General features: G+C 44.6%; 1 protein-coding gene across 1 annotated transcript in view; it reads left to right on the forward strand.

The window, feature by feature from the left end:
• The first annotated feature begins 176 nt into the window (after window positions 1-176).
• Window positions 177-15,890, forward strand: part of XRRA1 (X-ray radiation resistance associated 1) — a 63,917-nt gene continuing 48,203 nt past the window's right edge. The window contains 6 exon segments of the mRNA XM_058545606.1: window positions 177-341; window positions 2,349-2,404; window positions 5,078-5,175; window positions 9,872-10,056; window positions 13,345-13,416; window positions 14,630-14,702. Of these exon segments, the coding sequence (XP_058401589.1) occupies window positions 5,082-5,175; window positions 9,872-10,056; window positions 13,345-13,416; window positions 14,630-14,702 (424 nt within the window). The 5' untranslated portion in view covers window positions 177-341; window positions 2,349-2,404; window positions 5,078-5,081.

The following is a 15,890-nucleotide window of genomic DNA, read 5'->3' on the forward strand; positions in this document are numbered from 1 at the left end:
TCTCCCCCTCCTACTTGTCCGAACCCGATTGGCTGAAGCTGACGGCGTGAAGCGCCGCGCGGAGTCCATCGGGAGCCGTAGTTCGAGGTTGGCTGACGCGACGTTGCCTGCTGAAGTGGCCGCGGGGCTTGCCGGGACTTGTAGTAGTTAGAAGCTCCGGCCGCCGGTTGCCGCCTACACGGCAGTCACCGCGTCGCGGTTACCAAGGGGTGGAGAAGGCAGTGGCAGGCGCCACCGTGGAGCGGCCCCGAGATCCTCAGGAGGCTCGCAGGCGCGCATCCCGCCTGACCGGGACGTCTGCCCCGCGGACGCCTCGGAGGCGGAAGCGACGCCGGAGGCAGGTGTGGCTGGAAACTTACTTTGCCTGAGGGGTTAGAGAGTCTCCCCCACCTCAGATCTAGGTTTTCCAAAGGGGCGGGAGGAGCTCGTCTTTCCACCTTTTCTAGCCCTGTTACAACACTTACCGGTTATTCTCTCTGGTGGCTGTCATTTTAGCTGTTAGTAATGTTTTCGTGTTAGAGAAAACTCACGTTCACTGAGTGCCTGCTGTCTGCCAGGCGGTGTCCTATGTGCATTTACGTCCATCCTCTCATTTAGTCCCCTAACAGCCCCGTCAGAAGAGGAAACTAAGGAACTTACCCCAAGCCAGACAGCATGTATCAGAACCTGCTTTAGAAGCCGGAGTTTTTTTGACATCAAAACCCGTGGTATGCTTCCTCTGCCACTCTGCTTTTACAGTTTTAGCAAGAAATAGTATTCTAGATTTTTACTAATTTTTTTCCACAAATATTTATTGAGCACCAGCATTGCTCAGAACTGTACTAAGGGATACTGGGGGATCAAGACAGACCTGTTGCCCACTGTCGTGGAACTCCTACCGTAGGGACCTAGAGTTAGCACGTAACAGGATTTTATTATACTGTGATCTATTACATTGCATCACTTGTTTATCCCCATGAATCCTTCATAAGTGTCCAAATGATTGAACAAATATTTCTTGAGTGCTTACTATGTAAGGTCATTGTTCTGTTCACTGGGGATATATCCCTGAATAACGGGCAAAATACTTGTCTTGGTGAAGCTAACATTCATATGATAATAATTATCACTAAATAATATGAGATTTCTTCACCTCTGTGCTTTTCGCTGTTTATCTTTTATAACTTCTCATTTTTCAAGACCCAGCTCTAATGTCACCTGCAATCTGAAGCCTTCCCTGATCCTTACCTCGTTCTTCTCAGACAGAATGAACAGCTCCATGGTGTTGTGTTCATGATTCAGTTTAGTTTGGTGAACCCTCATTGAACCCCTTCAATGAGTAAGACCCTGTATGAGGTGCTGGAGATAGAGATATAGGTAGGACCCAGGCCTGGCCTTGGTGGGGCTCACAGCCTGGGGTTGTGGGTATGAGGAGTCGGGAAAAGACAGTAAGCAGGCTGTTAAAGTACAGTGTGGCAGTGTCTCTGTTAAGAGGTGGACCTGCGATGGTAGCAGAGAAGGGTCAAACTGAGGAGGGGAGATAGAGGAAAACTACCTCTATGAGCTAGGCAAAGAAGAGGGGCAGAAGCATGATAGGCCAAAGGAATGGAACAAGCAAATGTATGCAGATGAGAATTACTGTGTGTGTATGTGTTAGAGCTGAGAGGCACTACAGTTAGATTGAGATTAGCTGTTTCAAGTTCAAGATAGAGACCAGAGGTAGCTGAAGCCAACCAGGCAGGCAGCCTCTAGTCTGGAACTTGGCCTTGCTTCTTTCCACCATACAGATAAAGTTAATACTTCTCTAGGGTTACTTTCTAGACAGCGTAACCTGGGGGTTATTTGCTCTTCCTAGCCCATTAGTTGTAAATCCACACCTTCTCACCCAGGATTCCTCATAGAGAACTGGAATTTCTGTGATTAGTTGTGTCTTGGTCTGTATGCCCCCCATCAGTTTGAGTCTGATTCAGCCTTTGTGTTATATGCATAGCAAATATCTTTTCCCAGATTGTTTCTTATCTTTCAACGTTGTCTTTGCTACTTTTACCATACATAAATTTATTTTGTGTAAATGATCATAGAAACGATCCTTTCTTTTCTGATTTATGATTTGCACATCTTATTTAAGTGCTCTAGTCCCACCCCATTGTCATAAAATTGCTCTTCTGTTTCACCTTCCCATCTATGTCTCTGTCTCTATCTCTACATCTACATCTATCTGTTTCTGGGATCGTTAGTCCTGTGGTATTTTTCTAGGCCCCAGGTGAGACACATTTTGCAGCAGAAGAGTCACAGTAGGATATAATTAATGAGAATGTTCAAGAGCTCTGAATGGCAAGCTAAGAAGGAGTGTAATATGTATTTTACAGGTGAAGAAACAAAAAAAAAAAGAAGTCAAGGGGCCTTTCCCAAGGCCAAATATCAAGTAAGTACTGTGCAAACCAGAAGCAAGTTCCCCATACTCCGTAAGTTACTGGAGCTTTCTCCAACGGTCATCGTCTCTAACATCTCCCAGCCAGCTATTTACTCATTCATTCATTCACCTATCTAGCAGATAGGTGTGGTTGGTCACAAGGCAGATTTCCTGAAAGACAGAGTGACTCAGTGACTATTTATCTTTCCCCGTCCATCCATCTATCCATTCATCTTCCCCAACACATTTTTAGTGAGTTCTAAGCTCTATGCTATGCTCTGGGATTACATAGGTGAGTAAGATATCATATGCCCCATGGCAGGTGGGAAGTTGGTAAGGGAGCAAACAATTTTAATAAAGTGATAAGTACTATACCAGGAGAAGTAGGGAGTGTCATGGGAACACATAGGAGGGGCCTCCAACCCTTTTCAGGGTGGTTAGGGATCAGGAAATTCACAGTGCCCTGTGTTGGACCAAAGGAGATAGCAACATCACACATTCATTTCATAGATAGTTATGGAATCTGTTATGTGCCAGGTGCTTGTTAAGTGCTGGGAATAAAGAGCTGAACACCATACCACCATAGATGCTACCCTTCCTCTGGAGGAGCTTAGAGTCTAATTAGGGAGATCAGAAATATGTATAAAAACCCCTGGCCCTGGGAGTACCATCGTATCCTTCCTTTGGCTCACATGTTTATTGGGTGTTTCCTATGAGCGTTCCAAGAGTGGAAGAAGAGATAGTGAATTGGACATGTTTCCAGACTTCGAGGTTCATAGACCATTGAAGGAGCCCCCACATGATTGTTAGTAATTTTATGAGGTAGAAGGGGCCCCAGCCATGAAAGAGATAAAGAGGAAATACTCCAGGATTTAGCCAAAGCAGCAATTATTTCCCTCTGGGAGGCTCAGTGATAGCTTTGTGGAAGGGATGGCATCTGGACTGGGTCTAGAAAGAAGCTTTTTTCTATTTATTTATTCTTAATCCTTAGAACAATTCTCGGAGGCACGAGTTTTTATCCTCATTTTCTATGTGAGAAATCTGAGGCATGAAGAAGTAAAATGGTTTGCCCAAGGTTACTCAGCTTAGTGGTAGAAACTAGACTCAAATTTAAGCCTCTTGTCTCCAAAATTGTTCCCCTTCCTACTGCACCGCTCTGCTTTTCGTATTTGTCACTTCCAAGAAACACCTGATCCCAGCTTTCCACTCTACTCCTTCCTTTTACTGAATCTCTTCCCAGATCCTCCATCTCAGCATCCCACATGGCCTCCCTTCCCTTGTCCAGGGGCTTACAGGCTCCCAAACCTCTGCTACCCCAAGTGGTTTGAAGCTGTCCCAAAGCAGTTTTGGGAATGGCTGGGTCCCTTTAAAGAAAAATCTCAAATCTCTAAGAGCTCAAGGTTTAAGAAATTTTGATCTTTGATGAGAGGTTTATTCCTAAAGGAAGTGACATTTGACTTGAATCTTAAAGCATGAGATCAACCAGATGAACAAGATGGAGAAGGCTCTTTTAGGCCAGAGGAGCCCCAAGAACAGAGGCAGGGAAGACTGAATGTGGGTGAGATGTTTTGGGAATAGAAAATGAATCTGTGAGCCTGACGGGCAGGGCTAACTGGAGCTGGAGAGGTTAGGACAGAGGACTCCAGGGCCTTACGACCAGGCTCAAGCGTTTGGCCTTCACGCTCAGTGGAAATCCAGTCAGAAGCCTGTGGCAGTATTTTAGGTGGGAGATGATGAAAGAGCAGTGACAGACAGAGAAAAGTAGTGCATTGCAACAGTATTTCTGAGCTGGAATTGTCATGACTCAGTGACCAGCGGATTCAATGGAATCCAGTTTCACCTAGCATTATTTCTGTTAGACCTCCTTCTAAAGCACAGCTTGAGTCATGGCTGTCCCCAGCTCAGATATCATCCATGGCTCTCAATTACCGACGAGGTGAAGCCTGAGCTCCCAGCCTGGCACTGAAGGCCCTTCAGGAGCAGGCACCATCCTTCCTGTCCAGCCTTAGTGTCCAAGACACAAACACACGTCTTCCCCTTCCTGGGTCAGGTTGTTTCTTTACTGTGCGAGGCATGCCCACCACCATGCCCTTGGTCCTGTGGCCTTTTCTGTTTGGCATGTTGATCCTTCTCTATCAGCAAACTCAATTCATCCCTCAAATCCTATTTATCCAGTTCAAGTCTCATTATTCGCACATCATCTTGCCTAAAATGTGAGCCCCTCTTCTCTGAACTCAGTGAAAACAAAGACCATTTCTAGCGAGCACTTATTATGTACCAGGCACTGCCTTTCTAACTTGATCATCTCACCTGTCTATTAAGGTAGGAGTTATTACCCCCATTTTACAGGTGAGGAAACTGAGGCTCAGACAAGTAGAGTAACTTTTCCAGTCATAGAGCAAGGAAAGAAAGAGCCAGGATTCAAACTAGGTCCGCCTGAGCCCAAAAGTGATGCTTTTTCTAGTGTTCCACTGAGTTAGGATTGATTGAAATGAAAAACCCAGGGCCTTGTCTTCCTCTTCATCTAAAGGGCCAGCCCATTTCTGAAGCAGGGCAATGGGCCTCTAGGGCCGCAGGGATGGGGCGTGTGGTGGTCCTGAAGGGTCACAAGCTGCCCTGGGGTGAGAGAGCAATGCTGCATCTTCTCACTCTCTTCTTCCTCACTTTTCCTTGCTTGGCTCTCAGGAAGATGGCCTCCTCAGGAATCTACAAGCTGGATGATGGGAATCCTTACCTGAACAACTGCTTTCCAGCCAAAAATCTGCTTCGCATGCCAGAGGAAGGTCAGGTGACTTCTCAAATGGGTACCTTTGCCTCTAAAGCTCCTGCTTTAGAATGTCTCATATCCGTTTATTCCTCTCCAGCCTCTTCACTACTGTTCCCTGCCCCACCAAATCCCATCCCTTCCAGTCCATCTTCCCCCAGCAGCCTCAGGGAGCCTTCTAAAGTACATATCTAACCATAGTGTTCCCTTCTGTTCAGTGACTTCTCACTGCTGGCCCCTTTACCTGCTGTTCTATGTTGAGTCGAACCACCCTGTATCCTTTGCTACAACCCCATTCCTTTATTTATGCCCTATTCTGTAGTGCTCTTTTTTATTTGCCCAGAATGTTCCAGCCCTCATTCCAGTTATCCAAACTCTTCCCATCCCACAAAGCCCAGCTCTTCTCCCACTTCTTCCAATAAGCTGGGTCCAGCTACTCAGCCCTCAGTACCTGTCCCCTCTTGGGAACCATCTTCCTTTCTGTGTTTCTTATTTGATGAATAATCATATTCTGCCAAGCTCCTAAATAAAATGGCTTAAACTTGACTCTTCTAAGTAGTTTTTCAAACATTTATCCAGTTAACAACTCCCCTGGGGCAGGGACTCCTCATAACACTGAGCAGAGCCCTCTAGATGGAACACTGTTGAGAAGTCTGGGTTCAGTGGTTTGGATTTGTTGCTTTGAAGGGTATAGCAAGGCAGAAGTACCCCTTGTTTACTCTAGATGAAGTGGCTTGCTGGCCACTCTGTACATGCAGTATTGGAAGAAACTTCTCCTCCAGTCTGTCCTCCCACTTCTTTAGGTGATTTCATTTTTCATATAGAGACCTACCTGTTTAAAACCCCTCCATATGGAGCTCTCAGTGTGGACTCGTAATTTCACACCCACACCCCCTCACACACACACAGATGGACAGATAAATGAACGTAGCTGTGTGTATCTGCATGTGTTGGTATATGTACATATATTTCCTAGTCCACTGAAAGCAGTGACACCACAATCTCGAAGAGCATACCTGGCACCTAGATCTTTGGTTTCTAAATACCATTCTCCAACAAAAGGAGCCAGGACTGCTCAGAGAAAAAGTTGTTTACAGGCCTGGGGCAGAAAAAATACAAATTGAGCCTGGAACATTGTATGGTGCCAAAAAGTAAAGAAGTGCTCAGAAAAATGATGAGGGTATATCAAAAGGACATAGGAGCCAACTTGAAGGAGCTCCCAATGGCCAAAGCTGGGACAGTCTGAGTCAAAAAGTAAATAAAGGTAGAATTGGGTTGTAAAGCATAGACTAAATAAATATCCATGAGCCCATACTGATATAAATAAATATTTGAATACATAAATTTAAGTTGGGGAGAAGGAACAGCTCTTCCTTATAGTAGAATTCCAGTTAATAAATGTACAAGGAATGAGGGAAACAGAAAATCACTATTAAAACATCACAATAATAATTTTTACAGATGAGAAACTTCTTCTGATGCTATATCAGTCAGCGTTCCTCAGAGAAATAGAATCAATAGGATATCTATATATATCCTACTAGTTCTGTTTCCATATACATTTATGTGTGTATGTACATATATAGTCACATGTCGCTTAATGGTGCGGATATATTCTGAGATATGCGTTGTTAGGTGATTTCATCATTGTGCGAACATCATAGAGTGTACTTACACAGGTCTGGATGGTATGGCCTACTACACACCTAGGCTATATAGTACTAATCTTATGGGACCGCTGTCGTATATGCAGTCTGTCATTGACCAAAATATCATTATGCAGCACATGACTGTATATAGACACACACACATATATATACGTTATATATTTCAAGAAATCGGCTTATGAAATGATAGGGGCTGGCAAATCTGAGATATGTAGGGCAGGCAGGCTGAAAACTCAGAGAAGAGCTGATGCTACAGTCTTAAGGTTAAATTTTGCTTTTAAGGTCTTTCGACTGATTGTGATTGTGATTGTGATGATGCGGTTATCCACACGTTATTAAGGATAGTCTCCTTTACTTAAAGTCAACTAACTGTAGATGTTAGCCACATCTACAAAATACCTTTACAGCAACACCTAGATTCATGTTTGATTGAATAACTGCTTACCATAGCTTAGCCAAGGTGACAGATAAAGTCAGCCATCACAGATGCTAGAATTAATGGGTCAAAGTATGACGAGAAACAGGATATTTGCATCGTCTCAAGATATCTTTATTAATTACAAAGGGAAAAATAGTAACTTCTCAGTAGAGAAACTAGGCCGACACCACCTTAACCGAGTGATCAAAATTAACATCACCAGTGGGCCGGCCTGGTGGCGTAGTGGTTAGGTTCGTGCACTCCACTTTGGGGGACAGGGTTCACAGCTTCGGATCCCAGGTGCAGACCAATGCACTGCTTATCAAGCCATGCTGTGGCAGGCGTCCAACATATAAAGTAGAGGAAGATGGGCACGGATGTTAGCCCGGGGCCAGTCTTTCTCAGGAAAAAGAGGAGGATTGGCAACTGATGTTAGCTCAGGGCTAATCTTCCTCACCAAAATAAAAAAAAAAAAAGACATCACCAGTAATAAGACATATTGACATCATGACCCTCTGATATGATACGCTGAGAAGGGCATAGCATCACTTCTGTGGTAGTTTTGCCGAAGTAGAAAGCTTTAATCTAATTATTGGAAGCATCACACAAATTCAGATTGAGGGACGTTTTACAAAATAATTGACTAGTGGTCTTCAAAAGTGTCAGGATCACACAAGAACTGTCACAGATTGGGGGAGACTAAGGAGGCATGACAACTAAATGAAATATGAGATCCTGGATTGGGTACTGGAACAGAAAGAGGACATTAGTGAGAAAACTGGCAAAATTCAAAGAAGGGCTGTAGATTAATTACTAATGTTGTACCAGTGTTAATTTCTTGGTTTCAATCCTTGTATTATGATTATATACGATGTTAACATTAGGGAAACTGAGTGAAAGCTATACAGGAACTCTGTACTATTTTTACAGCTTTTCTGGAAGTCTAATATTATCTCAAAATGAAAAAGTACGGGAAAAAAAAATAAACCTTCCCATGGATACTCTTCCTGCTGAAAGCTTATCCCATTAAAACCCAAAATCCTAATTCTGGTCCTCAGTACCTTTTCTGATCTGATTCTGCTGATCTCCCCAGCCTTATCTCTTTGCTCTCATGTTCATCTCCTGACACTCTGGGCCTTCCTTCCTGGCCGTGTTGGGGTTTTGGCACCAACTCAGTCCAGAGTCTCCTGGAGTGAGGGCTGTTGGGATAGGACAAAGGTCCATGCCCCAGCTGGGGGCAGCCGTGGGAAATGGAGTGGGAATGGGAACTGGCTCGTATCAGACAGACACAGGAGCTGCATCCAAGAAGGATTGGCAGCAGTGGTCAGGTAAGCCAGGGCAAGCCCCTGAGGCAGGGGTAGTGGGCTATGCGGGCAGGGAGCCAGCAGTCAGAGGCACCACGCTGGTTCCCACAGCTCTGTGCTGTTCTTCTGCATGGTCCCAATCTTTCATACCTCTGGGTACTTCTTGTGCTCTTCCCTCTGCCCAGGCTGCCTGGTTTTTCCATCCCCACCTAATCAGCTTCCAACTTACTAGATTTAGCTCATGCCCTAGCCTGGTAGCTCCCCTCTGGGCTTCCACAGGACCACTTACATTGTTGAGCTCCTTTGAGTCAGGGCCTCTGTCTCATTCTTCTCCATAACCCAGCTCCCAGCACAAAGTAGATGCTCAGAAAAGTTCTGAATGGATGATTATAGGTGGGGAGCTGTGGCTCAGAGTTTGTCCAGCCATTCATTCAGCAACACTCACAGTGTGGTAAGCTCTGTGAGGCCTTGGAAAAATTGAAATGAATGAATCAGACAAAGTCTGTGTTCTTCCACCCTAGAGGGCAAGACAGACAATAAACAAGTGAACAAATAAAATAATTACAGACAATTGCAATTACAATTGCAAAAATAATTGCAATGAATGCCTTATAGTAAGCAAACTGCTGATGAAGGAGAGAATAGATTCTAAACTGTTGTCGTGATTTTTGTTAGGTAGGCTTACTAGTAAACCTCATATTCTTTTTGCTTACATACGTTTTCTAGTTCTTTCTACAGTGAACCTGTATTACTGGGTTTTTTTTTAATGCCAACTGTCCTATCATTTTCTTATCCTGAGCTCCGAATATAACCTTTCCCCTATAATGATGGAGTCCAGAGTAAGGTCTGGGAAAATGGAGCCTGTTGAGTTAATGTCACACATTGGACTTTCCCCAAGAGATGACAAATGGGGCAGTGGGGTGCAGGTAACTAGTTGGCACAGGAATAAATGATCAACTCTGCTGAGGGGAGTCGGGGAAGGCTTCACAGAACAGGAAGCACTTCATCGGGAGTCTTGAAGGAGCAATTAGAGTTTGGAGGCAAAAATGTGGAGGAAGGAATTAGGCAAGCCATTCCACCTCTTTGAGTCTTAGCCTTTTCGTCTGTAAAATGGGGGCAGTAACATGTCTTCACTGGGTTTTGGGGCCAATTAAATGAGATAGGTAGGTAGATACCCCCACCCCCAGCAGCAGCACAGTATCTGGTGCATTTTAGGTAATGAGGAGCTGTTTTTGGTTTTAGTGTCCTAGATAAACATTCTGTAAGTGCACTAGTTGTAGCTTTGGAGGAGTTCACTCCTTCTCACTGTTCTGATCTTCTCAACAGGCCGAGGATACTGGTTAGTGGCTCGGAAATGTAACCTCAAGAGGAGGCCCAAGGGTGTGGTTGAGGCACCAGCAGAAGGTCAGGAAAGCCAGAAGAAGGTTTCTTTAGAGGTCGGAGGGAAGAAAGGGTCTCGACGGGAAAACCAAGTGGACATTCCTGGACGTGTACTGGACCGGGCTTTTCTGGTGAGAGTCAATGCATCCTGGATGGCTGGCAGCATCAGCAGATGACTGTCTTGGTGGAGGGCAAGGACTCACCCTGCTCCACTCTGGTACAACCATTCCAAGCCCACCCCAAACTATTAGAGTGATCTTGGCAAATTGAGTACAGACAGGATGATGAAGGGACCTGAAGCTTTCTTGACATGTAAAGCTTTCCTTACATCCACCTCGTGAGTAGGTATTGTCATCCCTATGATGTTGTTGCTATTGTGCAGATGGGAAAACTGATGTAATTTGCCTTGGCCAAGGTCCCACAGCTAGGAATTAGAACTCTGGTCTACTCAGGATTAAAACTACTCAGGATTAGAATTCGGGTCTACTGACTCCAAAGCCTGTGCCTTTACATTATATCAGGTGGAAACTCTTCATTAAGTTGGAGAGGCAAAGGAGTAGGTCAGGGGGAACAGTGAATTGAAAATCCCATTCCAGCACCTAGTAGGGTATACAGATTCCTGCTCTGCTCTGATGAGATCTCTCCAGGAGCGAGGGGACTGGGGAGGTCCTACACTCCATGACCTTTGTCCTTTTGGTTTAGTGTCTGGCTGAAGGCCAGGGAAGCCGACCAGATATGACCCAGTGCCTGGGGCAGGCTTTACGAAGAGGACTGGGGTGGCTGTGTTGGAGACCAGCCAGGTAATTTCACATCTGCTCTGTGCAACGCCTCAGTGGCTTTGCAAAGAAAGACACGTTTGCAAACCAATATTAATGTGCGGTCCAGTTCTCATAGCTCCCTAAGAAGGACTCTCTGGCAGCCTATTTTGTTCCCAAGCTCTGCTTATGGTTCCCAAGAGATGGGTTTCTGCACAGATCAGATGTTGAAAGAGAGCTCTGAGGAGGCAGCTGGTTGCATCTCACCTCAAGGTGAGTAGTGTAAGCTTTCTGCAGAGTCCCGTGGAATTTCTTTCATTATTATGTCCACTTCTCACTGGGGGTGAGGAGGGCTGAAACAACAGTATTGATGAGGGGCCGAAACACTTCCCACAATGATCTTCTTTTTCTCTTTGTTTCCAACAACATGTACATTCCCACGTTAATCGAGATGGCTTGTTACCCCTGTTGCCACTTTGGATAGCACAAGCCACAAGGATATTTTTCTGAGTAATGGGTTACTCGCCCGCCATTGAATAGTTCCACTTGATGTTTCACTGGCACCTCATAGTGACCTCTGAACCAATTGCCTTACTCCAGGTCCCAAAACATACCTCTTTTCTAGTGTTTACTATACTGTCTCTATGATGGCACTGTTATCTACCCAGTCACCAAGCCAGTAACCTGGGGTTATCCTTGATCCTTGCCTCTCCCTCACTGCCCTCACACCCACCATTACCAAGCTTGGGCACTTTTATTAAATAGTTGTAAAATCTGTATTCTTCTCCTCATCTCCACTGCCACCCTAATCTGGGCCACCATCATCTTTTATTAGACTAATTCAATAACTTCCTAACTAGTTTGAACCAGCTAGAATGCTTTTATTTCACATAAAAGGAAGCCAGAAGCATTGTTATTCCAGAGTAGGTTAATTTACTGGTTTAATGACATCTTCCAAGGCCCAGGTTCCTCCATCTTTATGCTCTTATATCCTCAACATATTAACTTGTCCTCTTGGGCTGATTGCCTTCATGATCCCAAGATGGCTGCAGCAACTCCAGTCATCACATATAAAGGATAACATCCAGTGGTAGAAAAAGGATTGTCACTGTCTTATATTTATTTTTAAAAGTAAGAAAAAGCTTCCCAGAACTGGCCTCCCACTGCCAGCAGCCAGTGTCTCATTGGCCAGACCTGTATCACATGTCTCAACAATCACTGGTTAGGGGAACATGACCTCCATGACTGGATTAGATGAGTCAAGACTTATCCCTTTGAGCTGGGGCTTAAAGGACACATCCACTTGGAGAAATGTGGGTGACACTGGGGGGTCTTGAACAAGGAAGAGGTAGAGAAGTGGCTGTAGGGAAGGTAATTAATGATGTCTGGTATATTGGTCTCTTCCCTCCCTCTTCTGTCTTCTCGTCCTTTCTATGTGTATCAGACATAGCAGTTTTTATAAAAATTGCTGTCAGCCCTCTGCCAAAAAGCCTCTGACAGCTTTCCATTGACTGTAGGATAAAATCCACACCTCTCTACAGAGCTGGCATGGACCCAAATGATCTAATGACTGCCTCCCTAGCTTATCTTGTTGATTTTCATCCTCTCAAAAGCATCTTGCTTTTTCCTGCCTTTATAACTTTCATAGCCTCTGCCACCCACTTTCATGACCAACTCCTGCTTGGCTCTTAGGTCTCAGATGAAATGTTACTTCCTCAAGTAGATATTTTCTCACTTCCAGACTGAGGTTAGGCCCTCCTGTTGTTTTCTCCCATAGCATCTTGAATTTCTCCTTTAAAATATTTATCACATTCAGAAATACTTGCTTGCTACTTGGCTTCCATGCATTTGTAAGTTCTGTGAAGGCAGGGAATATTTCTGCTTTTACTTCATTGTCATCCCAATGCCTAGTTCCGTAGCTAAACATAGTAGATACCATAAATAAAGGATTAACAGAAACAAGGAATGCGGTTTGGTTAAACAGAAATAGAAGCTTCAAAGCTGAGGTTTCCGTCTAACTTTTTAATTATGAGGGGCAACATATGGTAGTCAAAAGAGCACAGAATTTAGTGATTATAGATTTGAATTCAAATCACAGATCTATCACTTACTAGCTGTGGGACCTTACACAAGGCACTTTCTCTCTCTTAGCTTTGTTTTTCTCGTTTAAAAAGGGAGATAGTCATACTGTGTCAAAGGGTTTAGTTAGGATTAGTGGAAAGTTTGTTGACATGTTTAGCACAATACATGGCCCAAAGTAGTGCTTAGTAAATATTTGGTGAATGGATGCATGAATGAATGAATAAATGAATGAATGAACAAGCAAACAAATTATCACAAATGTATGAGATTGGTAAAGCCCCAGAAATAGAGATTTTTTTTTTAAGAGCCAGGTAGAGGAAGTGGGGGGCCAGAAAAGACAGAGAGGGAACAGAGAGGAAGGAATCCTCCTAAGACCCCCATAAAGTCAACGTTACTGGCCCCATCTTACAGATGGGGAACAGGTGGGAGAGCCGAGATGCGAGCTCGGTTCCAAGCACCTCCAAAGCCCGTGCTTTTTCCACTGTACCAGGCCGCCTTCCTCGACAGGGAGTCATTTGTGGTCTTGGCCAGTTATATCCTTTGCTGGGGCCTTGAGAGCTGACTCTCTGCCCTGTGTTCTAGCTGAAGCACCACTGTGTGAGGAAGCCATCGGACCTGTGCAACGTTAATGTCAGCGGCCTGAAGTTCTCCAAGGTAAGGCCAGCCAGCAGAGATGTGATAGGGTGAGCCAGACCTGAGGTGGCTCCTAGCTGTTGTCCAGTGTACTTCCAGAGTCCCTGGGGACTGAGAATCTGCTCGCAAGGGAGGGAGAGGTCAGACAACAACTCACTGGGTGGAAACAACTTTCAAGCACAATCTTTTGCTGTAAATTTGGTATTGCCATTGTCCCATGTGAGGTGAATTAAAGGAAATAGCCTTATGGAAGTGGGTTTGACTTTGCCATCGAATTTTATTGGGGCATGATTCTATATGTGCCTCTGAGTTCCCATCAAAAAGCCTGCAGGCGAAATTTCTCTCAGGTTTCAGTGCCAGGAGTGGTAATGGTTCTCTCAAGATGCGAGTTTGTTCTTAGCTTATAGACACTGTGACTCGTATAATGAGTCATGTTTCTTTCTTTGCATTGGCTAATAGGTAGCTTGGAGCCAAATTTGTGTCTCATCATTAGCCAATGTATATACAGGATATTATGGCATATATTTTTGGTTTGTAGGCCTTCCATGGCATGTGAAGAGAGATAGCTTGTATTATACTATACAGCAATTAAAATGAATGAACTAGAGCTACATGTATCAACATAAGTAAATCTCAAAAGATCTGTGTGTATCAACACAAGTAAATCTCAGAAACATAGTGTTGAGTGAAAAAGTCAGGTTGCAGAATGATTTCTACAGTATGATTGCATTTGATATAAAGTTTTAAAACATGTAAATAGAAATACTCTATATGCTTTATGGATACACATATATGTAATATAAGTATAAACAGGTATAGGAGTGACTACTCACCGGTTCAGGATAGCTGTTACCTGTGGGCAAGAGGGAGAAGAATGTGACTGGAGAGGGATGTGGGGGGAGGCGGGGGGTGCGTGGTCAACTCTCTGTAATGTTTTATTTCTTTAAAGAAATTTGAAGCAAAGACAGCAAAATATTCAGATTTATTGAAGCTGGATAGTGGTTACGTGGGTCTTCAGAATCTCATTCATGGTACTTTTCTATACATTTGAAATATTTCATAACAGAATAAAAGAAGCGGAAAAGCCCTTCCAGCCCTCAACAAGTGCTGCTCTTGTGCTGAGGGTGTGTCTTACCCCATTAGGGCTTCTCTCCTTCTGACAGCAGCTCTGGAGCTTTGGCAAGGCCTCCAGGCAGGGAACTAATCTTGTGTTCTTTCAACTGCCTTCCCACAGGCTAAGGAAAAGGACTTCAAGCATTTTCATTCTGTGATTTACGTCAATGCCTCAGAAAACCTCCTGCCTCTAGGTAAGCTTTTTCTTCCTGAAAATCACCTTCTGCCTCTTGGCTGGCACAGCCAGTCACTCGTGTTAGAACTTGCCTGTCAGTCCATCCCTGACTGGCCACGCATCTCTTTTTTGGAGTGCAGTAAGCTAGGTGCTGGAGAACACACAGACCTGGATTCCAGCCCAGAGCTGGCACTACCTACTTAAAAGATTTCTCTGAACTGCTGCTTCTCTATCTGTAGATGGAGAAAATTCCCTTCCTTTCTGCCTTCCCAAGTCAGGTTGCCTTATAGGCTCAGGTGAGATAGATGTGTAAAAATGTTCTTAAGCCCGTAAGAGCTACTATAGGAGCAAAAAGGTTCTTGTTTATTCAGCAAATCCACAGCACCCCCTGCTGGGTGTCGGGACTGTGTGAATCCTTGGCTTTTAGAAATGAATGCATCCAGTTCCTGTTCTGGTGAGCTCATAGTTTGGTGGGAGAGATGGGCTCAGACACAGACAGTTCTGGCAGGATGCAGTAAGTGCAATGATAGAGGGAATCAGAAAATGCTATGCAAGCATATAGTGGGACTTCAGCCCAGGCCAGAGTGTCAGGAGAAACTTCTGAGAAGAGGGGCTCCTGATCTGAGACCTAAAGAATGAATAGGAGTGACTCAGGAACTAGAGGGTAAGAAGGCATTTCAGGCCAACAGAGTAGATGTGGGATGGCAGTGCCTGATCAGGGCCCCTGAAGAGGCTTTGTTGTTAGCAAACAATGCAGATAGGGGAGAATGGAGACTAGAAAGTTTGGTCGGGAATAGATTATCAAGGGCCCTGAGTGACTTGGACTTAAACCTACAGGCAAAAGAGAGCCTTCAAAGGCTTTTAAATAGAGAGGCTCAGTGGTGGCTATGAGGAGGGTGGCTTATAAGGAAGAAGATGGAGGCCAGGAAACCTGGGAGACAGTTTCATTTTTCCAGGGAAGGGGAGATGAGGCCTAAACCAGGGCTGTGGCAGCAGGGGTGAAGGGGATTGAGAGAGAGAGATTCAGAGGAGGAGGTAGAAATAACAGGACTTGGTTTCTAATGGGCATATGGAGAGAGGGAAGAGCCAGGGGGATTCACAGAGAGCACTAGAGGAGAGGCAGGTTTGGGGAGAAATAAGATGAGTTCAGTTTTGAATGTGTTCAGATTAAGAGGTATTTTTAAAGAAGCATGTTAACAGAGTCCCT

The sequence above is a fragment of the Diceros bicornis genome, chromosome 7 (genome assembly GCF_020826845.1).
Source record: "Diceros bicornis minor isolate mBicDic1 chromosome 7, mDicBic1.mat.cur, whole genome shotgun sequence".
NCBI classification, from domain to species: domain Eukaryota; kingdom Metazoa; phylum Chordata; class Mammalia; order Perissodactyla; family Rhinocerotidae; genus Diceros; species Diceros bicornis.